Source organism: Penicillium taxi, assembly GCF_028828555.1.
Source record: "Penicillium taxi strain IBT 34144 chromosome Unknown utg000003l_segment0_segment0, whole genome shotgun sequence".
NCBI classification, from domain to species: Eukaryota; Fungi; Ascomycota; class Eurotiomycetes; order Eurotiales; family Aspergillaceae; genus Penicillium; species Penicillium taxi.
The window spans coordinates 3,113,036-3,140,892 of NW_026643205.1; the positions used below are offsets into that span (position 1 = coordinate 3,113,036).

General features: G+C 46.6%; 10 protein-coding genes across 10 annotated transcripts; 4 read left to right on the forward strand and 6 right to left on the reverse strand.

Moving 5' to 3' along the window:
• Positions 1-263: 263 nt before the first annotated feature.
• Positions 264-2,273, forward strand: N7495_004591 (uncharacterized protein; the record flags this gene model as incomplete). Its single annotated transcript, XM_057207242.1, has 5 exons — positions 264-405; positions 522-966; positions 1,022-1,379; positions 1,444-1,654; positions 1,711-2,273. The coding sequence occupies 5 exons, from the start codon at positions 264-266 to the stop codon at positions 2,271-2,273; spliced, it is 1,719 nt and encodes a 572-aa protein (XP_057064922.1).
• Positions 2,274-2,960: 687 nt separating this feature from the next.
• On the reverse strand, positions 2,961-4,259 carry ppmA (type 2C protein phosphatase PTC7; the record flags this gene model as incomplete). Its single annotated transcript, XM_057207243.1, has 1 exon — positions 2,961-4,259. The coding sequence occupies one exon, from the start codon at positions 4,257-4,259 to the stop codon at positions 2,961-2,963; it is 1,299 nt and encodes a 432-aa protein (XP_057064923.1).
• Positions 4,260-4,584: 325 nt separating this feature from the next.
• On the forward strand, positions 4,585-6,308 carry N7495_004593 (putative pre-mRNA splicing factor; the record flags this gene model as incomplete). The annotated part of the gene is made up of 3 exons (XM_057207244.1): positions 4,585-4,617; positions 4,735-4,771; positions 4,828-6,308. The coding sequence occupies 3 exons, from the start codon at positions 4,585-4,587 to the stop codon at positions 6,306-6,308; spliced, it is 1,551 nt and encodes a 516-aa protein (XP_057064924.1).
• A 2,181-nt stretch (positions 6,309-8,489) lies between these two features.
• Positions 8,490-9,311, forward strand: N7495_004594 (J-type chaperone JAC1; the record flags this gene model as incomplete). The annotated part of the gene is made up of 1 exon (XM_057207245.1): positions 8,490-9,311. One exon carries the CDS (start codon positions 8,490-8,492, stop codon positions 9,309-9,311), a length of 822 nt encoding a protein of 273 aa, XP_057064925.1.
• A 294-nt stretch (positions 9,312-9,605) lies between these two features.
• Positions 9,606-10,769, reverse strand: N7495_004595 (tellurite-resistance/dicarboxylate transporter family protein; the record flags this gene model as incomplete). The annotated part of the gene is made up of 1 exon (XM_057207246.1): positions 9,606-10,769. One exon carries the CDS (start codon positions 10,767-10,769, stop codon positions 9,606-9,608), a length of 1,164 nt encoding a protein of 387 aa, XP_057064926.1.
• A 1,278-nt stretch (positions 10,770-12,047) lies between these two features.
• Positions 12,048-13,703, reverse strand: N7495_004596 (uncharacterized protein; the record flags this gene model as incomplete). Its single annotated transcript, XM_057207247.1, has 2 exons — positions 12,048-13,617; positions 13,684-13,703. 2 exons carry the CDS (start codon positions 13,701-13,703, stop codon positions 12,048-12,050), a joined length of 1,590 nt encoding a protein of 529 aa, XP_057064927.1.
• Positions 13,704-14,683: 980 nt separating this feature from the next.
• Positions 14,684-17,201, reverse strand: N7495_004597 (beta-glucosidase; the record flags this gene model as incomplete). The annotated part of the gene is made up of 2 exons (XM_057207248.1): positions 14,684-16,968; positions 17,021-17,201. 2 exons carry the CDS (start codon positions 17,199-17,201, stop codon positions 14,684-14,686), a joined length of 2,466 nt encoding a protein of 821 aa, XP_057064928.1.
• A 2,131-nt stretch (positions 17,202-19,332) lies between these two features.
• On the reverse strand, positions 19,333-21,408 carry N7495_004598 (putative MFS transporter; the record flags this gene model as incomplete). Its single annotated transcript, XM_057207249.1, has 9 exons — positions 19,333-19,516; positions 19,571-19,900; positions 19,953-20,006; positions 20,056-20,142; positions 20,197-20,660; positions 20,716-20,818; positions 20,873-20,889; positions 20,950-21,157; positions 21,215-21,408. 9 exons carry the CDS (start codon positions 21,406-21,408, stop codon positions 19,333-19,335), a joined length of 1,641 nt encoding a protein of 546 aa, XP_057064929.1.
• Positions 21,409-23,418: 2,010 nt separating this feature from the next.
• Positions 23,419-24,841, reverse strand: N7495_004599 (putative serine/threonine protein kinase ENV7; the record flags this gene model as incomplete). Its single annotated transcript, XM_057207250.1, has 3 exons — positions 23,419-23,969; positions 24,025-24,631; positions 24,722-24,841. The coding sequence occupies 3 exons, from the start codon at positions 24,839-24,841 to the stop codon at positions 23,419-23,421; spliced, it is 1,278 nt and encodes a 425-aa protein (XP_057064930.1).
• A 477-nt stretch (positions 24,842-25,318) lies between these two features.
• Positions 25,319-27,295, forward strand: N7495_004600 (CAP-Gly domain containing linker protein BIK1; the record flags this gene model as incomplete). The annotated part of the gene is made up of 1 exon (XM_057207251.1): positions 25,319-27,295. The coding sequence occupies one exon, from the start codon at positions 25,319-25,321 to the stop codon at positions 27,293-27,295; it is 1,977 nt and encodes a 658-aa protein (XP_057064931.1).
• Between the last annotated feature and the right edge of the window lie 562 nt (positions 27,296-27,857).

Sequence of the window (27,857 nt, forward strand, 5' to 3'; positions counted from 1 at the left end):
GCCAATTTCATAATAATAATATCAAAGATTTCAGAATATGCAAATTCTGCCGTTGTGGTGGTGAATAGCTGCGAGGCGTGAGGTCATTGCGGTTTCCGCTCAAACCCAACGCGTCCACTACCCGCGGTATCTGCGCGACTCTTCCTTCTCCACATCTTCTCAACAACCACTCCCCCTAACCAATTCCAACCATTCTACCCGCTCCCAATCCCTGAATCGGTTCTGATTCACAGCACAAATCTGGTCTCTTTATCTTTGCCATTATGGCTGAAGATGATCATGTTACCACTCCCGAGGCTGTCGAGCCTGTGAGCACGTCGACTGCCGAGAAGCCCACCGAGAAGGAGAACGTGACTGTAACTGAGAACGAGACTGCGACTGTCCCCGCCACTGAGGAGAAGACTGGTAAGCAATAATTTTCCCATCACGACCGCTAATCAAGCAGAAGCTTGAAGCTTCGCACCTTGGTCAATTTCACATTTTGTGCGACCAGAATCCGCTGACCCGCGTTATACCTCTAGAAACTTCCGCCGCTACAGACGAGAAAAAAGAAACCGAATCTGATGCAGATAAGGCTTCTAGCTCCGACAATGCGCCTGATTCCAAAGGCGAGGATGAGAGCACAGCTGCTGCGATTGCTGAGCCTGAGGCAAACGGGACTCCCGCAGTGAAGAAATCCAACAACCGACGCCAATCGTCTGGCGCCAATAAGCTGAACCGCAAGAAGTCCCAGACTCGTATCGTTCTCGACGCTAAGCCTGGTGACTACTACTTGGCGCGTCTGCGCAGCTATGCGCCGTGGCCCGCCATCGTTTGCGATGATGAAATGCTCCCAGAGCCCATTCTGGAAAACCGCCCCGTGACTGCAAAGCAGAGCGACGGCACATACCGCGCCGACTACGCAGATGATGGAAAGCGTGCGCATGAGCGCACATTCCCGGTCATGTTCTTTGGAACCAACGAGTTGTAAGTCCAAAACAGAAGCCTACTTGGACCTGATAATTATTGACTGGATTGATAGCGCATGGATCCCGAACACCCAATTGACTCCACTCGACCCGGCTGACTGCAAAGATGTCAGCGAGAAGAATAAGGCCAAGTCGCTGATTGCTGCTTACAAAGTCGCCGCCGAGGGCCACCCCCTCAAGTACTTCAAGAAACTTTTGGCGGATCACGAGGTTGCTTTGCAACAAGAAATTGAAGAACAAGAGGCCGAAGAGGCCGAAGAGGCCAAGGCCAAAGCTAAGGCCGACAAGAAGGGCAAGCGTAAAAGCAAGGCCGCTGAGACTGATGTGGAGACTGAGGAGGCGGATGCAAAGAAGTCCAAGCCCTCGAAGAAACGTAAGAAGGAAGTCGAGACTGATGCTGAGGCCGATAAGGTACGTTCTCATTCAAATAGAATTCCGCGACTAGCTTTTGAAACTGAGACATATTTATCTACAGCCTGCCGCCAAAACTCCCAAGGCTAACACAAAGCTTAAGCTCTCAACCCCCAAGCCTCCTGCCGAGGAAAAGAAGACTCCGGCCAGTAAGTCTAAGCGGGTCGCCCCCAAGAAGAAGGCCGCTGCCAGTGATGAGGAGGCAGTCCCCGAGCCCAAAGCACAAGAAAAGCAAATTGATCCGGAAGAATTACGCAAGCGAAAGGAGAAAGAAGGTAACGTTTAAGTCACCCCTTCGTCAATATCAACGATATGGCTGACTTTTTGTTAGTTCTTTTCCTTCGCCACAAGCTCCAGAAAGGCTTCATCTCCCGAGAGCTGCCTCCACAGGAAGAGGAAATGGCCACCATGGCCACTTACTTCGATAAGCTCGAAAAGCACGTTGATCTTGAAGTCTCGATCATCCGCCTGACCAAGATCAACAAGGTTCTGAAGATGATTGTCAAGCTCAACTCTATCCCCCGCGACGAAGAGTTTAACTTCCGCCACCGTGCCATGAACATCTTGTCAAGCTGGAAGAGCGCCCTTGACGTGGATGTTCCCGCGACCTCCGACAAGGATGTGAAGCCCAACTCGAATGGTCACAAAGACGATGAGACCGTGGACACCCCCAAGGTGGATACTGAAGAGGATAAGGAGCTCGAGAGTAAAACCGTGGACGATGATACCCCAATGCCGGACGTGGAGGCGGAGTCTGAGGAGAAGATTGATGAGAAGACCGAAGAGAAGGTCGAGGACAAGATCGAGGAAAAGACCGAGGAAAAAACCGAGGAAAAGACCGAGGAGAACACTGGTGAGAACACTGAGGAGAAGACCGTGGAGGCCAGCGCATAAGTATGCTCCGGCCCTCGCTTTCTCTTTGATCTGTTTTTTTATCTACAACTTGTGTACTTTGTGATGTCTGATGTCTGACGTCTCTGTTTCTACCATCCGTGTCTTCCGCCACCGTTCGCCCTGTAGCATCTGGAATCTGGGGCTGCTGGCTTAGGCTAGCAAAATGTTCTTTTATTTTTGTTCGAGTCAATGAAACATGTCTCAATGTATCCCAATATACATACTACCTAGGTATAACGGATGGCTCTGCTCTCTGAGATGAATGCCAGGTAAAAGATATCGATACTTTCTATACCCGCCTACGTAAAACTTCATCAGATCTTACATAGATATGCAGGTAATAAATATCAAAGGCCATTCCAAGGTTCAAGATCTCTTCCTATACATATAAGCCTACCTAGGTACCAGACAGGTAAGTAGAGAGATAGCCCTCGATTAATTCCAACGTTGAATCAGTTGCCCAAATACTATTATATACTACAAGGTATCACACACTGGAATAATCTAGGAACAACATGATGATTTTATAAAACAGAAGCCACCAATACCAAAATAACAAAGAGCCACAGCGCCTTCAATGCATTTAGATCAATGTAGATCAAAAGTATACCACATCTCTCACTTCGTGTCGTAAACTACATAGAATAGACACAGCCTTAGATAGATCAATGTTGTTTATCCTGAAGGCTAAGCAGTCAAACTTTCATCCACTGCCACGACAGCCAAAACGCAGATATCATCGACTTTACCGCCGCGGTAGTAATCACCGGGAAGATAGCGCTGAGCTTCTTTGGCGAAGGGACCGTCACGGCGGGTATTAACGCTAGCAATCTTTGCTTCACTAGCAATGGAAGCAGCAAGGACTGCCTGGAGGGTCATACTCTCAGAAGAAGAATCAGACGAGGAATCCTGCGTTGGAGTTGCAATGATACCACCAGGAGCAGTGAGAGCACCTAAGCTATTCGATGTATGAACTGCATACTCGGATGTGACACTCCAGGCTCCAGTGACAATCATGCGACTCGAAACAATCTTGAGTAGATCTTGGTTATTGAGGTTATCAAAGACACCATCTGTGGCAAGTATGAGCACGTCACCATGCTGCATCTGGAGATTGCTTATAGCCGCATCTTCGGGAAAGTCTTCTAGACAACCACCACCAAATATATTTGACTGGGCGCGCATGCGCGGTGGAATTTTACTAAGTTGATAAGGTGTATTGAAGGCATGAGTTTGAGGGGTGGAGTAATGGTGCACAGCTGCGAGTCGAAATAAGACGGAGCCTGAATCACCTAGGTTTGCGAGCTCAACATGACCACCCGGGAGACCGACACCTACAGAGGCGGTACTACCACCGGCTCTGACACTAGGGTCATTACACAGGCGGTCATAGCCCTCTCGCAACAACTGCATAGGCCGTAGCTTATCGGAAGGCTTGTCCCAGGTCAGCGCAGAGTGTGCCATATAGCTGCATATTCCATGCGAAAAATCAGCCGGGTCAACGCGAGATTCATTCCAGCCGCCGACACCGTCTGCGACAGCAAAAGCGACATAATTCGGTGCAGGGTCTTTGCCTATTCGGCTCACAAAGAAAGCATCTTCGCCGGAGTCAGGGCGATCCTGTCGGCGGGTAGCGATGTTCTTGTCATGAGAAACACCTATTGAATCATGTTTGCTGGCGTCGAAATTATAGTGATTCTGAAGTGGGTTGAAGCGGCGGCCTTTACCGGATGACGAGGCAGCAACCCGGTAGGATATATTGGAAGATTTGGGATCGAGCTGACGAGCCGGAGTTGAACTGAATGCTTTCCGGATACCGCGGTTCAGTTGTAGAGCATGAGAGCCATTGGTATTAGACCAGGGTCGGGAGCGAGCACCGGACGAAACGAGACCAGACTGTGGTAGACAGGAGATGCCGTCGCAAACAAGGGTTTGGAGGGTCTGGAGGCTGCAGGGCGCTCGACTATTGACAATTGAAAGGACCATGGCAGGGAGTTCTCGACCCACTGATCTTAAAGGTCAAAGGAGCATCTATTGGGAAAAGGAATGATATGATGTACGGAGTATAGCTCTAAAATTAAACGACATAAAGTTCTTATCGCAATTGACCGCCCTTGATGTTGATAGCTGTGGTAAATTTCTTATCAGTCAGTTCTGCCAACACCTTCCATCTACTATTTCATTTCACCTTTCACATCTCACCTTCCATTCTCTACCTTCGAATCTGTTTTCAACACCCAATTCATTTTTCAATCTCAGTCGCGTTCAATACCACGCCAATTTGGCAGTTCATTTTATCTGACCCGCCAAGATGATGCATCCATCGCGGAGAGCCTATGTCGAGGTAAGCGGTTTACCAGATCCCAGCGCGTTTTGAGCTTCTGGCAGGCTGAAGTCAAACCTGGGCACAACCTATAAAATTTGAAGTCCACTTTTAAACTGACTTGTGACTGATGACCAGGATTCCACCGACGAAGGTAACAGCATGGCGGATATTGGTATGTCACGGTTCTAACTGTGTCACATATTTCATATACTAAACGTGTTATTACAGCCATGCAAGATGATGTTGAGGAACTAGCTGATGATGTGAATGCCAAAGCACGAGTGCGAGAGATCTATGAACTATCGCTCGAGCGCAAGAAAAGGGCTGAAGCAATGATCGTGCCGACGGACGATGCTCGGGTGCGCATGCGATTGCGAGAGCTCGGAGAACCCATAATGCTTTTCGGTGAACCCAACATCCAACGTCGAGACCGATTGCGCGAGGTTTTAATGGTTTTGTCGGAAAGAGATGTACCAATGGAAGACGCAGCCACACCACAGGAAGAAGTTGCAGGGGAAGGAGACCCCAAGAATGAGGAGTTCTTTACACAAGGCCCAGACGAGCTCCTGGCTGCCCGAAAGACTATTGCCATTTTTTCTCTTCACCAAGCCCGAAACAGAATCAATCGCCTTAAGGAAGAGGCAAAGATCCCACTTAAGGAACATCAGCGTCAACGCCAGGCCATCTACCCCAAGCTTAATGAGGTCAAATTGTACGGATCTCTAAATTCGGACAACCGCCCAATCAGTATCTGTCGCTTTTCGCCTGATGGACAAATTTTGGCGACAGGAAGTTGGAGTGGTAACATCAAGTTATACAGCGTGCCAAATCTGGAGGAGAAGTTGGTTTTGGCGGGAGGACACAAAGACCGAGTTGGAGGAATCGCATGGCACCCAGGAGCTAGTTCTTCGTCAACCGTCAACTTGATTTCCGGAGGAGGCGAAGGAGATGTAAATCTTTGGTCGCTCGACTCAAAGAAGCCTCTGGCAACACTCCGCGGTCACACAGGGCGTGTTTGCCGCACCGAATTTCATCCTATGGGTCGTTACGCGGCCTCGGCCTCTTACGATTACACCTGGAGGTTGTGGGACATTGAGACACAACAGGAACTCCTCTACCAGGAAGGCCACTCACTCGAAGTTTATGCTGTATCGTTCAATAAAGATGGTTCGCTCGTAGCCAGTGGTGGCTTAGATAGTCATGGATATATCTGGGATCTCCGCACTGGACGACGGGTGATGGCCCTCCACGGCCATATGGGCGAAATCTACAGCATTGACTGGCATCCCGATGCGACTCGCCTGCTTACCGCCTCTGCCGATGGCTGGGTCAAATGCTGGGATCTACGCCAATCAAAATGTACCGCTCAAGTTGGTGCACACAGCAGTGTTGTGACGGATGTACGCTGGTATAAGGGCAACGGATCGGCGACCTTCGCACGACCTAAAGCGCCACCTAAAGACGAATCAGCTGATAGAAAAGATACCGGACGTATGTGGCAAGGACTACAGCCAAAAAATGCCGGAACTTTCTTCTTGTCTGCTGGATTCGACAAAACAGTGAAGATCTGGGGTTGTGATGACTGGGAACCTGTGAAAAAGCTGGAAGGTCACTCCGGCAACGTCTTGAGTACTGATATCAGTGAGGATGCGAAGTGGATTGCCAGCAGCGGTCACGATCGCACAGTGAAGATCTGGGGATACGAGTGATATTACCAAAAGCGAAGTGATATTGTACCACCACCATACCAAGCGAGGACCGTGAAGACCGTGAGGTCAAAGGATGCTCTCTTTTAACCGATACCTTTTTTGATACCTTTTAGCCCATATTATCTAGATCAAGCAATGTTTTCTTAATCTAATACTGCATCCTCTGTGTATTTGCTATATTTAGTTAGATATTTATTAAAGTATTTCACCACTGAACGGGTCACACTACTGAACGGGTCACCCCATCAATTTTACGCGTCAGTCTGGTGTTTCCATTTTCAACTACCCACCATGCCCCCCCTAAATGCTCTATATGTCCAAGACAAACAGGATCAGGAGAATAGGGTCTTATTAGCTTACCAAGCTTACAAGAATGGCGATATATCATCAATGCGTAAAGCTGCAGCTATGTTTAATATACCATTTTCAACCCTCCAACGCCGCCATTCTGGTGTCCAATTTCGTCTTGAAACACACCCACCGCAGTCTAAACTGACTGAATCTGAAGAGGATTCATTACTTCAATGGGTCGTCTCTCTAGATGATCGCGGCTGTGCTCCTAGAACTAAAGATGTTGGTAGAATGGCTAATATCCTACTCGCCGACCGCGGAACCAACCCTCCTCTTACGATCGGTAAAAACTGGGTTACTAGGTTTGCGACGCGTTTACCTGAACTTAAGACGACCTATTCAACACCGCGCGATTTTACACGTGCGCGTCAAGAGGACTATAATGTGATCAATAATTGGTTCAAACTGGTTGAAAACACGATCGCAAAATATGGTATCACCACCGACGATATCTATAATTTTGACGAGACTGGGTTTGCGATGGGACGATGTGCGACCGCGAGAGTGGTTACTAGAGCTGGTTATTATGGTAAACGCGCAAAAAAACAGCCTGGTAACCGGGAATGGGTTACTGTGATAGAGTGTTTAGGCGCGTCTAGTTACGCACCTCCACCCTGTATTATCTTTAAGGGTAAGGTGATGATGCAGAGCTGGTTTGCTCCTGATCTAGGTTTACCACCTAATTGGCGTCTTGAGATTAGTCCTAATGGCTGGACATCAAATCAAATAGGGCTCCGTTGGCTTGAAAAGCTCTTTATACCTGCTACTGCTCGTACTAAAGGACGGTATCGCCTTCTGATCTTAGATGGCCATGGTAGCCATTTAACACCTGATTTCGACAAAATCTGCCAGGAGCATGATATTATACCATTATGTATGCCTGCGCATGCGTCTCATCTTCTTCAACCTCTTGATGTTGGGTGTTTTGCGGTGTTAAAACGCTCTTATTCTCGGCTGGTTGAGTCTAGAGTAGAGCTTGGTTTTTCCCACATTAGTAAAGGAGATTTCCTAGAGATATATCCTACTGCGCGTATTGAAGCATTTGCATCTGCTTCTAATGCGTTTGCTGCAACTGGAATCGTGCCACTTGACCCTACTAGGGTGTTAAAAAAGCTTACTATGCGCGTCGATACACCACCACCACCACCCTCTATAGGAAGCGATTCAAGTCGAAATTGGACACCTAAGACGCCTAGGACGCAGAAAGATTTACGACGTCAACACCAAGCTATATTACGCACTGTATCTCGAACGCCACCAACACCATCTAAGAGAGCATTAGACCAGATAGTAAAGGGTGCAAATTACCTATATCAAGAGAATGCTCTCTTACGCCTGGAAAACAGAGATTTACGCGCCGCCCATGAGAAAAAGAAAAAACAAAAAGAACGTCCGAATCGTCAATTAACAGTAGTAGGGGGTCTTACAATTCAGGAGGGATTAGACCTGGTTGACGCGTCGAATGGTGGCCCTAAACTTAATGATGCCAATTTACAAGAGGGCCAGGCGCCTGTAAGGGCGCCTGTAACCCAACGCCGGTGTGGGATATGTAAGACACCTGGACATAGGAGGGAAACCTGTCCTAGTAGGCCCATTCAGTAGTTTTTTTTTACTATATTACATAGTAAATAATGGAGTTATTGGGATTCATAAAAATAAGTGGGTCAAACTGACCCGTTCAGTAGTGTGACCCGTTCAGTGGTGAAATACTTTAACTAGTTAACTAAATAAGTCCGGGATGACGTAATATGTTAAGTCAGTCTTTTTTACTTCTCCAAGAGCTGCTTTTTCTTCCACAAATATTCCATAATGGCGTCGCTCTCACCGAATATGGCTCGGCACCTCTCTCGGCCATTAAAATCACAGTTTAATATATCATCCATCCTGTCAAGGTTGATCAACACAAGCGCAAGTCTACGTGATACCTATAGACTTCGCCGCTGCAACCCAGCTCAAGCCCAGACATACATCCAAGCACGAGATTTCATCGGGGCACAACCCATGAACCGCCGATACGCTTCTATCAAAACCTCGTCACAAACGACATCAGCAGGCGAATCAACAATATCGGGAGCCCCCGACATCACAAACCACTACACAATATTCCCCCGCACACTTCCAGCAGGCCCACCACCAGCCTCGCCATTCGAGATCCCAGCCAGCGATCTTCGCCGTGAATTCCTCCAGATTCAAAGCCTCATTCATCCGGACAAGTATCCCTCCGGTGAGACTAAGCAACATGCCGAAGCATTATCTGCCCGTATCAACGAGGCATATCGCACACTACTAGATCCACTCCACCGGGCACAATATCTTCTCCGCGAATGGCACAGTGTCGATGTCACAGCCGAAGATGGAGCCTCAAAGCATGCGCTCGACCCAGAGACGTTGATGGAGGTCATGGATGTTCAGGAGACGATTGAAGAAGTTGGAGCGTCGCCTGAAGCGCAGGCGGAGATCGATGCATTGAAGGTTGATAATGATTCGCGAATTAGACAGTGTATCCGTATTCTGGCGGAAGCATTTGAGCGAGGCGATATCGATGCTGCGAGGAAGGAGTGTGTGCGGTTACGCTTCTGGTATAGTGTCGGGGAGGGTCTGCGGGAGTGGGAGCCCGGAAACACGGAGATTCGACTTGTTCATAGTAGTTGATTGAGGCTTCCAAGGATCAAGAAGGCTTTCATATTCTAGATGTTGGGTAGCTGTGAGATGTATTTCGATATACGAACCCATCTATTGTATAGTAAGGCATTGCATATGAAAAAACGAATATTGAAGGGATTAAATGGCCCGGAGGTGAATAATACGAAGAGGGATATGTATCAGATGAAGACAGTTTTATTATTCTAGCTAAGATGCAACCAAGAGAAAGAATCTCCTCAAACTCCTAATCATAGTCCCGAAATGCAGTAACAATAACGCCCCAATCTAGTTCTTTCATACTGCTTAATCAGTCACATCTTCATCCTTGCCAGGAGACATTATATCCCGCCGAATCACAGCCCGAACGTGATTGAAAAATACAAACGACCACAGACAGATGATGCAAATAGACAATGCTGATCCAACGCCTCTGATAGCGGCGCTCTCAAATGCATTGCCCAATGTGATAGTTGCGATGGTGAAACCCGTATTGGGGAAGACCATGGCCCACCAGTTCAGGTGGAAGGAAGATGGCCTCGATCGAATAACGGCAATTGTTGCAATGAAAAAGAACCATAGACTCAGCGCCCAGAGAAATGCTCCAGCTGCTAGTGCTAATAGCTCGAGCACGCGTCCATCTGCCGCTGTATCTTCGCTGCCCATCACATGAAATGTCGGTGGCAGGCTCTGTGCCATGCCGATCAGTGCCAGAGCTGTGAAAGATGGTGGGCCAACACAGATAAACATGCCAGGTCTGTGTTCTCGAGATGGAAGACCCGATTCCATTAACCGACCGATGTAATGGGCATACATCATGAAGCTTATCGATAGGCCCAGGCCTTGGAAGGTGATACCAGCCGCAACTATTCGGATAGCCGCAGGACCTGGCTGACTTCCAGCGACGACAGATGCGATTGTCCCACTTAGCATGATGGGAAAAGCTGGTAGGATCCATGAAGGCATCATACTTTGTAGCTTGTATGTGACGGATGAAAAGACGAAGGAGTATTGAACCACAGCTAAGGCAAAGGTGCAGCCGGTATAAATCCAGAAGAGAACTTCCATGAATATGGAAAATGATGCAGTAGGATTCTTTCCGAAGTACTTCTCTAGCCCCATTATCATGGTTGCGATTGAGAGCCAGAATGTTGGGAAGAAGGGACCCTCACGTTCGTGGGTGAGAGATGTGAGGAATCCTCCATGGATGTAGAAGCGAGTGCAGAGTAACGAAGTGTTCATTGCAAACATAACGAGGTTAATTATATATATTATCAATCCAATCGTGTCAAGCCCAAGGAACCGGTTCGGCTGGTTTGCTATGAGGAGGGCTAAACCGCCCGTACTCATGGTGAGAGTGTACCAGGCCCATGTAAAGTGCTTGAGACGTTGTCGAATGCTAAGTCGGGGCTCGGGTTTATTGGTGTCATGTTTCTCTTCAACTTCGCACAAGACAGTCCTGCTAGACATTGAGGAATGAGTGAGGTAAGGAGAGTCATGAAGTGTCGTTGGTAGTAGACTTGACATGGTCTTCAGAGGGAAATTTAAGAAATAGGAAAGTAATAGAAAGAATGGAATGTTTTATTTGTCAAGGAAGGAACTGGGGAAGAGTGTTTGACTTTTGGAAGAAGAAAGAAGGAGTGAGAGAGAATATTTATGGCGAAGTCACAGATTCTAGATAAATCCTATGCAATTCCATCGTCGATCTCTACACATGAAGGAGCTTGGCCAAGAAAAGACCAAGACTATCAGTTTTCGGGCAATGAAGGTCTAAGGTTCAGTTCCACTTGCACATCTAACCTACCAGAAACCTCATAGTTATCATGATTCTTCTAGACCACACCGCTCACGAACCGAAAATAGATCGTCGTCGTCCCTCATCTTGGCAGTTGTGTGGTTTCAATTGTCTGTGCTGCTTGGAAAGTGGCTCGGCCAGGGTGGAAATCGAAATATGACGATCTACTGCATTTTGGACAAGGTTTAGCAGGATTCAAATGAAAAGAAAGTCGATGCCTAGCCGGAAAAGCATTCAGCAGCCAAGAAATGAGGTATAAAATAGTATACCCCTGATATGACCATGGCTCTGACACAGACCCTGACATCAACCTTGATATCTTAGCCATGACTGACTGAAGATGTGCAAGGTTGCACGGATGGTGTATAAGAATCCGTATTCCGTAACTATTTTCCGGCCCGATTTCTGATGAAAAGTGTACTACAGTTTCCCGATTGGAATAGAAATGTGCAACGTACAGACAAGAGTCATGATCGACACCACTGCCAAGGGCTCCACAGAGTGAAGGATGGAAAAGGGGATCAATAAAGATAGATTGAACCAAATAGGTGAGAGAAATCAAATTGGAGCAAATGAATCTCGTGCAATAGCCCATGACTAGCTTTGGACTTGTATACTCTTATCTGCCTTGGTAGCTTCACAGCCTCAACCTAACACTACCCTAGGTTTGTAGTAAATATGACTATTACCTGCCAAGAGTGGACCCTAGTATGTAATGCGTCGATCTGTATCTTTTGATTGGATTTTACAATGAAACGGGAGTATAATTGTGCCATTTGCCAAGAGTCCAAAAAGTCCATAGTATTCCGCCCCGTCACTAGTGCTCAGGTAGCGGAGTCGCAGAGTATATCTCGATCTTCATCTTTACCCTTAACTAAAAGCACAGATTCCAGAAATCATAAGAAAATGAAATAAACTATTACTCCAAATAGAAAACCTTCAAACTTGAAACTTCACATCATGCGGTAGACTAGATCTGATGCCAACTCTGGTATTTGATCTAATAGTTCTCGGAGGCTTTTCGGCCCGGCATCGGCCCGCTTAAGATCCCGATTAAACGGTGTGGCATCTCCGCTATCTTGATGTCCTGCTAGATCCTTCACTTTGCATGCTGCATAATGAGTCACCAATCGACGAAGCTCGTTTTCACGAAGCTGAGTTGCCGATGTAGGCGAAATCGGCTCCAGTCTGGTCGTCTTGTTATAAGTGTACCGCAGCAATTCCAGTACCATCGAGGCATGTCGTGAAGCCAAATCACTATGGAGATCCGGCCGTGATTCTACCAGCTCTGCCTCCTCTGTTTCTTCGTCTGCACCCTCGAATGAGATGTGCTGCAAGTCGTGATGCAGTTTTCGTAGGCAGAGCTGCGCCAAGGCAGGAATGAGGTAGCGCGTGGCAAAGACATATAATTTGGCGTGAAACGTTAGGTAGGGATAGTCATCAGCTGCAGTGTCGAAGGGGGTCTGTGTGTTCTCGTCATTGTATTGGAGTGAAATGAATTCATCCCACAGACTCAGTCCTGGTGTGCGAGGGGAAGAATCGGATTGTTTGGCAAAGGACATGTCGATGGTAGGCTTTGGCAATTCCTTTTGTTCTTCGTCTTGAGATTCCGCTCCAGCTTCAGCTTCCTCTTGTCCTTCTGCTACAGGCTCATCTTCAGCTTCCTCTTGTCCTTCTGCTACAGGCTCATCTTCAGCTTCCTCTTGTCCTTCTGCTACAGGCTCATCTTCAGCTTCCTCTTGTCCTTCCGCTACAGGCTCATCTTCAGCTTGCACCTCCTTTTCTGTTCCTTGCTCGGTCTCTGCATGTTCTTCCAAAGCGAAAGTGTTTACTTCAACAGTCTCTTCTGGGTGGGCTTCCGGGGGAGGGGTTGATGGTGGTGTGAGATTGGCAGGCTCCTCTGTTGGTACAGACTCCTCCATCGGCTCAAGCTGAGGTGCTCTCCTATCTTTCTTCCATTTTTTTTCCTTTCTAGATGTTGGAGTTGTCCAGTCCCATATGCTTGACTGGCATGGTTCATCTTCTTGCAGGTTTTCGACTGGATGGAATTCTTCGATTTCTCCATCTCCATGCTCTGATTGTGGAGTATTCTTTACTTCTTTCTCATCTTCATCTTCTGCCTCTTCGGCCACTGGGGCAGGCTCGGGTGCATGGTTTACCGGCTCAACAACAGTCCCAACTGGTGGCGTTGGAGCTGGTGGAGGTACAGCAGAGGAGACTGAGTCCGAACGACAGGTATTTTTCCAAGAACTCACACTGCCGGCACTCTCGATGACACCAGTAATTATCCTCTCCTCCCGTGGTACCTTGTAGTCACCAGTGTATGCATATTCACAAAAGGCAACAAAGGTCTCAACATCTTCATCCTCCAGAACTGCGATACGGTGCTTGGATTCTCGAGTGTGTCCATTATTCATGAGATTATGCAGCGGCTTCGATACATGCTGGGCAAGTGCCGACTGAATCGAGAGCTTTGTATGTTCTGGTCCGACAAGAAAGGTAAATGAATGCGAACGAACGATGCTTTAATTCAAATTAAGTCAGCACAGGTCACTTTGTTATTTGAGCTTTGACAAGAGGATTTCTTACCTGCTGAAATCGGGTGACATTGGAATCGGTATCCTAGCAGGAGCTAGCGTGATCAAAATGAATATGAAAAGCCCAAAACGTCCCTGAGTCACGTAAATGCTACTATGGGGTTCCTATAGCTTAAATAATGAACTTTGGCCAATTCATCAAGATATTAGATGCGCCCTCGGGCAGACCGTGAGTGTGAGCTACGTGTACAAGCCTGACCCCTCTAGCTACCTGATCTGTAGTATGAAGTAATAGTAGGGTATAGTACTATCTAGCAGGGGTTTAATGCAAGCTAAACAAATTGTACCAATTTCTCTCAAATACTAAACACAAGATGCTTCATCCCTGCCCCTACCTAGACGTTTCGTACTTCGAGGCAATGGAAATCCGTTCCCGTTCGTGCCCAATCCCAGCCTTCGAAGAAACCCAACTCAGAACTGCGGGCCTCACTTTGATTTACCCACTTCGCTCAAGTTCATCTGCAGCTTCACTTTTTAATTCGAGGGAATGGAGTTGTGGCGGTCAAGAGTTCGTCTCGTGATCTAGAGAGTTTGAAGCCTAATTACCATTTGCGGTCAGGGACTGAAATCGCCTTACTATATTTGCAGACAGACTCCGGATTTTCCTTTTCATTCGTTACTTCTGATCGGGCTTACTTCTTTAGCCTTGGAAGCTGAGAAGATAAACGGGTCTTTGGCTATAATGGTCGGCTTGTTTCTCCTACTTATCAAGCTTTGAAGATAATCTAGTCATGAGATAGGCGTTTACGCCTTTATCTCTTATATTGGTGCTTATAAGGCTATGATACATGGGAAACTGGACTTGATTAATTGATCTCATAGAGAAGCGAACTTACATTATCTGGGCATTTAGGTATCTTTTCCAGAACCCTGGAAGACCACTTGAGTAGATACATTTCATTATACTTATGTATTTTATATCACAACATCTATAGCGTATTCACATAAAACATGTCCAGATGAGGTCTAATCATTATTACTCGATATCATAATCAAACCTTGATCAGTGTCTTCTCCTTAGTCGTCTTGAAGTCCCTGCTCGAGAATCCTGCCTTGAAAGTGAAGGAGCCGGTAGGGATCCGCCAGTCTTGAGCAGCGACATCCCAGTAACTAACATCTCGGCGCATCAATTCAAAAGTAACCGTCTTCTTCTCACCAGCAGTAAGCCAGATCTTGTCAAAGCCGCGAAGTTGGCTTGGAGGAGTACCAGATGGTGTGGAATCAGGGAACTGCACGTAAAGCTGGGGCACAGCGTATCCATCTACATCTCCAGTGTTGGAAACCTCTGCCTCCAGAGTGTACACGGTCTCCCAGAGCTCTGGATTACCACCGGGTTGGGTAGGTTTGTAGGGTGGTAGTTCAGTAAGGCCTTGCACAACAGATCCCTTTGATTTGAGGTCTTTGAGATTGAATGTTGTGTAGCTGAGACCAAAACCAAATTCATAGCGAACAGAGATGTTGTGAGCATCAAAGTACCGATAACCAACCTCGAGCTCCTCGTCGAACCAGCTTTGCCATTCATATGTGCCGTTGTTCTGCACAGCTGTGGTCAGGGGTGCGTTATAATCGGACTCGTTGTTTGCAATGACATAAGGCAAGTGGCCAGATGGGTTCACGTCTCCATAAAGTACATCAGCGATGGCATTTCCAACCTCTTGACCAGCGTAGTGAACCGCCAGAATAGCAGTCACATTTTCATGATCCGCAAAAGGCATAACATTAACACCACCTGATTCTGTGATAACAACAGTATTGTTGCAGGCGCCGGCGATAGCTTCCACAACTGCATTGGCATCCCAGTCAAGGTCCAACGAGGTCCGATCGGAGCCTTCTGCAAAATAGGCCTTGAGGAAAACAAGGCAGACGTCGGGTTCTTGGGGAATCAGAAGTGGGTAGGTCAGATTGGCCGTGGTGATAAAGGTGTTGTTCAGGTAAGACTGAACCAATGTGCCATCTTCGCGGGCACGAGCATTAATAGCATCAAGAGGCGTCACAATATACGAGAATCGACAGGAACCAGAACTGGTAGAGCCTGCAAGAACACCATATTCAAAGTCGTTTTGAAGATCGGGACCCTGAGTGAGCGGACCAGCAGCGTTACCGGCAAGAATGATATTTTTGGGTTTGCTGAGAGGTAATGCGTTTTTCTCGTTCTTGAGAAGGACTATCGAGTTAGCACCGTGCTCGCGAATAAGAGCACTGTGATTAGCTCGGACATCACGGTTGGTTGCACCGGTGAAAGTCCAGTTGTGAATCCATGTATCAGGAGGGGAATCAACATTCAACGGACCAACCGAAGCATCAACACTTGGGTAATCCTTGTCCTGACCAAGCAAAAAGTAAGGAGTCATGATGCGGACGATCATATCGTCAAGGCGATCTAGTGACACGGAGCCATTCTGCGCAGCAGATGTGAGGTTTTGCCCGAACCAGGATCCCTGATCCCAAATCTCTCCATAAAGAGTGAATCCTCCAGGCATGGTCATGTCCATTCCAGCTTCAATGGATGCCACACCACTGTGGGTAGCGCCCCAGTCAGACATGACATATCCCTGAAAGCCAAGTTCCTTCTTGAGAAGGTGATTGAGGAGGTACGAGTTCTGACACGCGTGAGAGCCATTCAAACGGTTGTAAGAGCACATGACACTAGCCACCTTGGTGCGGACGGAATTTGCAAATGGCCACATGTAGATCTCGTGTAGAGTTCGGTCATCAATGTTTGAAGAAACCGAATCCTGAATGTAAGTGGTTGCTGCGGCCTCTGGGTCATAGGTAGGGTTGCGTTGTGTTTCCTGCTCGTTGGCAATAAAGTGTTTTGCGTTTGCCTGAACGCCCGCATCTTGCATACCGTTGATAGTGACCTCCATACAGACACCGGTGAGATAGGGATCGGCAGCGAAGCCCTCCCAAGTACGACCATCGTAGGGACTGCGGCCGAGAGGTCCTCCTATAGGCCCCAAGATAACATGGGAGCCCTTTGCCTTGTGCTCCGAGGCCAGTGCATATGCTCGGTCATACAGTAGCTGGCGGTCCCAACTGGCAGCAGCGGAGACACTACTGACAAAGACACTAGAGTAGTCTCCTTGTTGCACACATTGAGGTCCGTTTTGGAGGCAGAGGCCGGTGAAGTTGAGACGCGGAATAGGAAGAACGTTACCAACGCAAGGACCAGGTTGGCCTGTTGCCATCCAAGACTTCTCATCAAGGGTAAGCTTGGCCACCCATTCTTTCGCCTTGAGTACGGATGCTTCCCAGCCGCCGTTTCCAGTTGTATTTGCTATATTGTGTCAGAAATCGAAGAGAATGTATATACATTGAAGGTCACTCACGGGAAGGGTAGACAGGCGGGGAGCTACCATAGGGAGTTAAAATAGTAGTATTGAGTGGCTGAACATAGCTGAAATCCTCTCCGGGGTGATTGATAGGAGCTTTGCAATAATCACTCTCTGCCACCGCCAAAGGTGCCGCAGAGAGCATCAATGCCCCGACTAGAGCTTCTGTTGGGAACATGCTTCAAGAAAAGGAAGATAAGTGCTTGATATCAAACTCAAAAAGACAGAGGCCCTCTTAGCAATTTATATTCTGGGGATTCAGACATTCTCCGGACTTTTCCTCTCTGAAACCCCCACGGATCCACTTTAGGTCATTCGATGATGCCAACTGTGGCATCTAAACTTCGAAGGGGGACCTGTAAGCCGGAGTGGAGAAGTACCAAAGTCCAGCTATACAGTGCTAGTGTTGAGACTCGAGATTTTCGGGGCAAGTGGACGGAGATACACCGATAATGCGGTTAGTGAATGCTGATCTTCAGATTCCAAGTTTACCACCACCTGAGCATCTTCCAAGGACCAAGACTATGGTCTTTCTCGGCATGCCGAGTACTTCTGTAGATATCATGATATATCGTTTGAAAAGCGGCCTACATAGGCCTAGGATTAGAGGATCGAGCCCCTTGTCATATGCCAGGCACTATGCATGATGATCCTGGCCTGATGTTGTGGCGTGACGTAGAACGGTGAGAAGGTTTGTGGCTTTCCGGGTGAACTTCGGCTCCCCCGCACTCTAATTCCATTGGGTAAAAGTCAATTGAGAACGAGTCTTGCAAATCTCTCATTAGTTTTACAATAGGCCCATCTTTTCTCCATAAGTATACCTTTTGAATACGCTGCACGGCGATAATATACCTGCCATTTCGAGATATCGGTCCTAATCTGTGCAGACTACATAGTACTCCGTATATTTGATAGGCAGGATACTGCCATGTTGGGAACTAGTGCCAACCCTGATGACCCTGACCTGTTTAAGTAGAGTACTACCTGGTGTTGCGGAAGTGGAGAATTGGCTCCATATCTACGTGATTAGGCTAAATAAGAGTCTGCTATAAAGTAATCTCGCGCATTTAGCCGGAAAGATGACGTCTTTCAAACTACCGAAGATCATGTTACCGAGGCTAGCTATGGAATATGTTTTATTTAATATTCACAATAAGCTTGAAAGCTGAGTCATGTCATGTTACACAGGTTCCAGAAAGAGTGGGTACTTTTGCTGCTTTTCGCATTCCAAGGCTCTCTATTATTGTCAGTCGACAATACTACCAGGCAGAAATCCTACTATGGTAGAGAGGTATATGAGAGGTAAAAGATGTGTGTATTCAAAATAATAGCTGCTCTATATCAGTGACTTCGCGACCCACACCGTAAATATCAATTCCACCTATTCTATACATTCACGATTTATCCATTCAAAATAGAGTATATCTCTCTCTATCGCCGCTACTAATGAAGGATGGTCAGGTACTATTGATCTATCTTCCATCTTTTTCTCATTTATTTCCATCTCAGCCTCCTACTGATCCCGCTGTGGTGGCTCATAACCATATGTTTTTTTTATAATCTTTTGTCCACTTCCTATCTTTGGCCGCAATCTTTTTTAGCTTTCCTAGTTGTAATTGCGCGATTTGCATCACATCATATAACAAACCAGTATCTTGGAGATCCTTAAGCTGTCGTTTCGTTTTTAGGTGACGGGGTAGTTCTTGCGTAACCCTCGTATGCTTAGCTATATCTTTACACAATTTAAGCTCTTCCTGGAGTAATAGGGAATGGCGGTAAAGACGTAAGACTCCGCTGTAGCTTCTCCTGGTTCTTCTTGGGCGTTTTCGTGGTTTTTGGAGTATGTTTAATACTAGACGATGATAGTGGCGGAGATGGTGTCGGGTCTTCAGAGCGTTTAGCAAGGCCACCTTTAATAAGAATAAGGTCAAGTAGTTAATTATCGCATCCCATTGATTATTTAGGGAGCTTAAGCCCTTATTACTGTTTTATAGGATAGATACCACACCTTTTAAAAGAGTCTCGAATGATTTATTGAGATTTACTTTGTAGATTAAGAAATTATAAACTAGATCGTAAACTGAAAATTGTCAAAATTTAAAATATAGACGCTATTTAGCCTCGAGAAGTTGATATCCCCGGGGCCATAACTCAAAGTGGGCAGATACAAGTTTACGCTTTCAGGCTTCATGCTTGAACCTTGGAAGGTTACTGCTAAAGCTTAAGCTGATAGTAGAATAGAATAGGAAATCACCAATTGAATATATCATAAGAAGCCAAGGCAGATAAATGTCTACAATACTGATGGATCAATGTCCCATTCCCCTCGCATTGTTCTCCTGCACAATCTGCCAATACTTCTCACGACTGCGAACCCGGAATGACTTTCCATACTTGATCATAATCAAAAACACAAGAGCACATGCCAGACCAACAAAAGCGACGGAAATGAAACAATTTTGATAGCCCATGTTGTCAACCCAGGGCGTGATACTATAGTCAATAATCAGCCAAGCATTCGGTAAATCAAAAGAAAGTATTCCTTACCCATATCCGATGGCAAATGACATGGTGTTTCGAACCAGAATGACAGTAGCCATGGCTATTCCACTCAGCTCTTGGTAGCTATCAACCATGTAGTTGACGCTGAGAGTGATACCGCAGGTATTAGTGAAAGCCAAGATGCACATGGCGACAATTAAACCGAACCAATGCACATGATGGGCAGCCCCTACGCCCCAAAGAATAAGAGAACCAGGCACGAGAAAAAGACAGGCGAAAAATGGCCATAAGCGGTGCTCTGCCTCCATGATACCTCCATTACGGCGGGCGAGCTTGATGGACAGCCAGTCGCTAAGACGGCCGGTGAAAAGAGATCTAAGTAGTTAGTTCAGTGTCCTTGAGATATGACGAAGAATAAATTACATACCCAAGTGCGACGCCAATAATACAAGACACATAGCTGAGACCGACCATAGAAGATCTGCTTTTGATCAATATAATGATTTGAAAGAAGAGTAATGATGACTGACCCAAAGTTATAGGGGGCGGAGCCCAGGATGAGCGATGCAGTTCCATTCAAAATATTGAATAGAATCAGATACGAGCCGTAGGAAAAGCTGATTCAAAATTAGCGATCGATATGTTCTACAGAAGTGATACTGAGCACTTACCCGGCATAGAAAATGACCGGCCACGATAAAAAGTATATAGATTGCCAAAGTCTTCGAAACATATTGTTCTTATCCTGCTTTGGCCCCAGAATTGACAGCTTTTTCAGGTAAGACTTCTTCGAGTAGGTTGAGACTGTACCAGCTTCCATCGAAGCTGGGTGGTCAGACACAGGAACTCTCTTTTCATTCTCCTCAGACCTGGATCCATGAGAGCTGTGAGAAGAAACGAGGTGTAAATTGGCGATACTGGGATTGGCAACGTTCTTTCGAACGTAGTTAGTCTCTTCCATGAAGAAGAACAAGAAAATTATGGCGCCTCCGCAAAAGATGCTAGCCCAGTAGAAGACCCACTGCCAGGCTTGATATTGGGCAATAAATCCACAGATGACAGGAGCAAAGTAGTTGCTGCCAGCAAGGAAAAATGCGTAGAGACCCATGTAGGTTCCTCGCTCATGTGTGAAGTACTGCCACTGTCAGACCTGACTACTGGATCACAATAGATTGATATGTGAAGCCTACCACGTCGATCACACTAGTCTCTGGGAGAGATTCAATAGGAGCAGTAAAGAACCCAAGAAAAACGTTCCGGGCAATCCATTGACCATAGGTAGTACCGTATGGGCTGAGATTTCATTAGCAAGATCTCTCTTCACAGAATAGATATCATATAGCTTACCCCCACACGGTAGTGCCCTGGAACTAAATTAGCTCGTGTGCGGTAAAAAGCCAAGTATTCGACTAATCGCTACTCACCAAGATTCCCGCAAGGGATAGCATATATGTTAATCGTTTTCCGAACTGCATTGCGAATGGCTGCCAGAAAAGCAAGCCCCATCCCGCCAACAAAAACATATAGCCAGTGCCTTGATTGAGAGTATTAACTGATAATCCAGTATCATCTGATATCTGTGTCTCTACTGAATAGACGACCGAGCAGGCGATGCCCGCAAACATAGTATATCTAGATTCATCCAACTTGTCAGCAATTGCCTCAAGCAGACCGTGAACTGTTACTTACACGCTCACGCAGATAGTGGATAAGAGCTTTCGTCTTTTACTCCAGTTCAATGGGTCATCTGGATCATCCGAGGGAGTGGGAATTAACACAATATCCTGATCTCCACTTTCCAAATGTCTCGTATGAAGAACATGTTGGACGTCGATAAGTGTGACTGTGCCCGGAATAGCCGAGCTATCTATGGTAGATACCATGGTATCGGGCTGTTGGTGCAGAATTGTACTCGTTGACTCAGGCCGGTGGAAGGGGGAAATGGTGGATTTGATTTGGTAGCAAACAGGCTACATAAGTATTGAACAATTGACTGCAGGGATATCAGATTTATCAGATAAGGAGTTAATCTAAAGCTTTGGAGGTATGCAAATACAACCTTCCTATGTTGGAAAGTTCCAAGTTAAGGTGAATCAAGCAAAGCGAATCAAGAGATCAGATCATCGTAAGTTTATCCATTTTGGGATTGAAATACCCAACATGCGCGTGTGGACAGTATCTATGTACTATGAGTAGGAAGAAGCTAGAGAACCAACGATAAGCCTGAAGATAAGTGACCTTTCCCCGCACTTTTACTCCAGAAGGTATTGATACTACTTGGATGATACCTTTTTATACATACATCAGTGCTAACTAGATTACAATTAAAAGTTATGTAAGGTTTCCATAATTTAGTTTGATTGAATCTTAAACGTTTCTTCTACCTTCTGCATAAAAAGTTATTGATGACTGCTTCAACAGAAGCCGAAGATCATTGCTTCATACCTAGGTACACAGATAAAGTCAAGATAACGCCATAAATCATCATGACTGGACAGTATCTTATCATTAGTTTCTACTAAAGCGATGATAGGGGAGCAAAGAGATTTCTCTATCAACTTAAAAGTGTTGATTCTTATCAACCTCATCATCTGATATCATAAGAGTTAAGTCCGCTATACCCAACTTCTCCATTCTACTTTTCCACGCCTATCATTTGGAATTAGCCAAAATAGGACTCGGCGCAAATGAAGGATCCATAATTGAGTCATTGACTCCAACTGCTATCTCGGCATGGCTGAATATAAGGAGCCAATGACAATTTTATAGATACATCTCTTACTCTAGACCCCTACACAATTTCTCTTTCAAGGCATTTATCTCGCTGAAACTCACTGGATTTACTTGCCCTGTTATGTGAAGTGACCAGAACTAATCGTGTCCATATACTTAGCTCTGGAGGCATTTGATAACCGAGAATATAGAGAACGTTAGAAAGCTATGTGTTGCTCAATATCTCGAGAGTCTTACAGCAGTACCTAGGTATAGCGGAAAAGGATTCTCGACTGGTGATCCTGAGCTAAGTTTCGTTGTCTTCGGGTGTATGGCTTGCTTTGCCGTAAACTATAGAACCGTGAAGTAGAAGGTTGAATCACAGGACGTTGAGAGAGAGAGAGAACCTCCTTTCCAAGGTTATTTGAAGGAAGCATAAAGACTTCACTTACAACAATCTTCTTCTGAAGCCTCGGAAGTGAAGATGCACTCAAACAGTGTAACGCCAATTTGTTCCAAGTGCGAGTCTTGTCATCCCATGTAGTGCATATCTATATTTAGCCTGTTTGGTGCACCACCTAGGCACGGGCGCCAACGTACAAAACAGGTATGATAAGTAAATATTACACGATAAAAGATGAAGAGATTTGTTGAAACCTGCAACGTAAATATTCTGCGCAATGACGTCAAACAGAATTCTCACTAACGTAGGTTGCGTATCCATCTGGTTGTAGGGGTTTCCCATGTAAATAGACCGGCTATTTCGCATAACTAATCTTGATTTGGTTATCAGAAATCCTCAGGCAGTACTCGCCGAGGACTTCTTTGCTAGCTTTGGCAGCAATCACTGCAGGCTTGATACTTTGATGTCAAAAATCAGCACCCCTGGAATAATTGATAAACTTGGTATCGTCAGGGTTTTCGTCCTCAGTCTTCGTAATTACTCTAAAGTGACGGAGACAACAGTTGATATGATGGCATACGCTGATGCCTCTCTACAGAACAGAACAACCTAGCCCTGGGAGTAAAAAGCAGCTTCTGATGCCGGGTGTATAAATCATAGTTCAACCAGTAATGTACAGATCGCCAAATCACATATCGAGCAAGACAGTCCAATGGAACTGTCGGGTACTCGATGGAAACTAAAACAAGTGAGAAGATAGAAAATGAGATCGTTCGATCTAATATGATGCACTTGGAATATCGCCTTCGTCGGGCAGCTCGCTGGCGACCTCCTGGATGAGTTGGATCAACTCATCAATATCAGGGCGATCAGAGGGCTCAACCTCGAGGCACTTGCGAACAACATGCTTAACAGATGCGCTAACCGTGCTTCCGCTGTTGCTCTTTGAGGCGGCGTCGTCGCCACCAACCTTATTTTTGCCCTTAGTAGCACTGGATTTCTCATCGGGGAATCTCCAATCTCCACCAAGAACACACATGCTCAGACTACCACCGGTCTCTTCACTGCGGGCCTCGAAGGGGCTCTTGCCATACAAGCATGCATACAATGTACAGCCCAGCGACCAAATGTCAACCTTTGTGTCGATGATAGATCCAGTCTTCACATCAAAGAGTTCCGGGGCACGGTAGGGCATTGTACTGTGCTCTGCAGCTGTATCTTGCACTGCCAATGCCAGGGAGCGGGAAGTAATGGCGATGGGACTCGGTGCTAAAGAGCCGAGGTCCATAAGAATAGGAGACTGGCCATCATCGTTGATCATGATATTTCCTATTGAAGTGTTAGCTTCTCGGGTATACTACCACTGCATGCTACTCGTGCTTACCAGGTTTGATATCGCGGTGGGAATAAGGACGAAGATCTCCATCCTGAACGCCCTCCTGACTGATCGTGACCTCATCATCCATCAAGGGCTCAAATTCCTCATCTTCGTCGGCATTATGGCTGACTTTTCGCTTCGGTTTCATCTGCATCTTTGTTTCCTCGTCTGCCTCCTCTCCTTCTCTCTGTACTGCCTTCGCCTTGCGGGCCGCCACACCATTCTTAACCCGGTATTGATGCATGCCCTTGAGAGCATTGGCAACACCGAGCATAAGCATCATTAGACGCTTTTCGGGAAATTTGGTATGGTTGACTAGGTTGGCGTTGATGGCATCTTGAAGATTACCGCGTTGGTAATACGGCAACAAAATGTACACTGTCTTCGAACCAGCATCCCCTCCATCAGATCGGAATTTAGAGCCTGATTCTGTGGATACGCAATGATCTATCGAATGGATGATGTTCTCTTGCGAGGTGAACAAGTTGTAGGCTTCGACTTCCTTCAAAGCTTGTGACACGGATTCTTGACCTAGAGGGCAACGGATCTTTTTGAGCGCGAAAAGTTCAGAAGTTGCTTTGTCTTGAACGAGGTATACATAGGAGAAACCGCCCTGTTGTATTGAGTGATATTATTAGTTTATGCCACGGTCTCGTCTTCATTTCTAGTCAAGATCCGGGGGTTGATCCCATCCATCTCATACCTCGCCTAAGAGTCGGAGAAGCTTGAAACTCCGATTGTTGATCTTCAGCTGCGGTGAGCTAGGGAAGCAGCATAAGCAATCTGTGAAGTTGTAGAGGAGATCGAAGAAGTATTGCGCCATGGCTGGTACGCGGCTGCCTCGAAGATAAGATGAAAAACAGAGGATGCGTAGTGAGACCGCGATCAGCACGACATCTATAGAATGAAGAAGAAAATAAGATAGAGTCTTAGAAATTGTGCAGTTAAGGTAAGGGAGTGGATGTCGAATTGGCGGAAGTTGTGGTTAGTGGATAGAATGGATTACAGAAGCAGTGGAGGCTTGCATCTACTAAGGCACGGTACCTCCGTACAGGTATTTTGTTGTTCCCCCTTTCTTACTTCACCTCATATACGAACCTGACTTTGGAACAAACGGGTTTCCTTTTTTCATTTTGATTCCTCAGTCGGGTAGGATTGGAGCCTAAGAGAAATGCCCATTGGGCTCTACTATTTAATTATCTCCTGACGATCTCGCACTTCTTTTCCGTTATTCCTATCTTTTAAACCCAACACCCGCTTTCTATCTCCGACCCCTCTTACGTTTGACTCTACAACAAAAATGCCTGGTGAAGATGTCCAGGTTGGTGACATCGTTAACGTGCCTGGTGGCATGTACGGCACCGTGAAATATTTGGGATCGGTATCGGGAAAGCCCGGGCGATTCGCTGGTATTGAATTGAGCAGTGAACATGCGCAACGAGGAAAGAACAGCGGCGATGTGGAAGGACGAAAATACTTTGCAACCTCAGTCGCAGGATCTGGTATATTTGTTCCCATGAACAACAATAAATACGTTACGCGGAGGGTGGCGTCCAACTTTGCCGTTCCTACGACTCCTGCGCGTGCCCCGCCTATGAATTTTAGCAAGTCTATGGGACCGAGCCCTTCTATGCACCGTACACGAGTACGTCGACCGTCTTTGCCTCGTCCAGAATCCCCGCGTGTAGCTCCCCCAAAGCTCAGTCTCGGTGGCCTGCGTACCCCCTCCGCCGCCTCCAAAGCATCAACCACTTATCAACGAAGTCCAATCAAGCCACCATCTCGGCTCTCTGATAGACCACCCTCAGGATTCAGCCTGGATGATGACGCCTCATCCTATGACAGACGACCATCAGATGTCTCGCAAGCTCCGCCGAATTCAGGCGACTTACAAGACTTGAAAGAACAAGTCAAGATCCTAGAAAAGCGATTGCTTGAGCGAGACAAGCAGCTAAACGAACAAACAAAGACATTGTCAGAATTCCAAAGTACTTTGGAGGAACTGGAAGGGTCAGACTCACTTTCGATTCGTGCTCAACTTCATGAGAGGAACGAGCGGATAAACCAACTGACCGAGGAATTCGACGGCCACCGAGCAGATTTCCGGAGTACGCTTGATACATTGGAGATTGCTGCATCTGAAACTGAGCGGGTATATGAGCAACGTCTCGATGAACTTATGCAACAGAACAAGGAACTACATGACCAAGGCGAAGACGTTGAGATTGTCGCGCTGCAATTGAAGCAATTGGAGGACTTGGTCTCAGAATTGGAAGAGGGGCTTGAAGATGCACGACGAGGCGAGGCTGAAGCACGAGCCGAGGTCGAGTTCCTCCGTGGCGAAGTTGAAAGGACCAAGTTGGAGCTGAAGAAGGAGCGGGGTTATTCAGCCGTTGCTCTGAAAGACGCGCAAGACGCAGCCGACGGAAATCGAAACTCACACGAGTTAGACCAAAAGGACGATGAGATCCGAGGCCTGAAAGCTATTATCCACTCTCTCAGTCGTGAGAACTCCAATACCAACCCGAATGAAAATGGCGATGCTGCTCAGGATGAGCAGGTGATTCAACTGGAGCAGCGATTAAAAGAGACTGAGGAAAGCAGCGGAGTGAAGGATACCAGAATTGAAGAGTTGGAGCGTGAACTCCAGGAACTACGGGTCAATTCCAGCAATGGAGGACGTGATCGTAGCGCCACCGTGACAGTCTCGCCATCAACGCAACGTAAGATGTCGGCAGCACAGATCAAGCCTTTGAGCAGTATTAATCAAGCGCACCGTCTCTCCGACCGCACCGTGGTTCCGAATGACTGGCACGATGCGTCGTCCGATCCTCATCATAGTCGCGGCACCTCTAACTCATCCCAACGACTGGAGCCTACACCAGAGTCAGACCGTTCAGATGAAGAATCTCTATGGTGTGAGGTGTGTGAGGAAGGTGGTCATGACATCTTGAACTGTACCAGCATGTTCGGATCTAACAACAAACCCGCTGCAAAGGTCCCAGAGGCCAGTTTTGAAGAGACCCCGACCGAAGCTGCAGAGGAGGAATATACTTCTTCCGACCTCCATGAAAGCACCGATGACAGCTTCGTAGATGCTGCTCCGCTAAAGACTGGTCGGGATGTGGTCATGGAGGGTCTGAAGAGCATCGGAAGCCTAGGATCATCTATGGCTCCTGTCGCCGGCAAGTCCTCTGGTGTTATCGACGAAGCCAAGTGGTGTGCTCTCTGTGAGCGAGATGGCCACGAGAGCATCGATTGTCCATTTGACGAATAATGTCACCGAGCAAAGTCATGAGATCTCGGGCTCACCTGAACTGTTCTCCTAGCAATGCTTCCTATCATTCTTTTGAGACTCCTTTGCATCTTTACCTTTGATAACCTACCCTCTGCATGTCATGCTTGAGCCTTTCATTTCTCCCTGTCTATTATCCCTTCTCCATTTCGGATGCTGATCATTCCTCTCTTCAAACACGCTCATACACAGTCCCTATAATTGCCTACCTTGGACATCACTTCCTCCCTTTTCCTCTTTCCTAGACTGGTTTTTGATGACTGCCAGATCTACTGGTGTATTGCTAGACTCAGATCCAACCCTCTTTATAACGTCCTTCTAGATTATTGCTAGAGGTTAATTGAAAACGTAATCATATCCCCTCCAGGGGGCATCTCTTCGCCAAATCGTACTCTTTTGCATTAAATAGGGGGTTGACACAGATTGTACGGTTCAATTAACAAGTAAATTTGAATGATGATGCATTTGCCTCGACTCGAGAATGGGATCAAGGAGTCAATATTAATCAAGACACTAGCACCCATTACTATTAAGAACTTCTGAG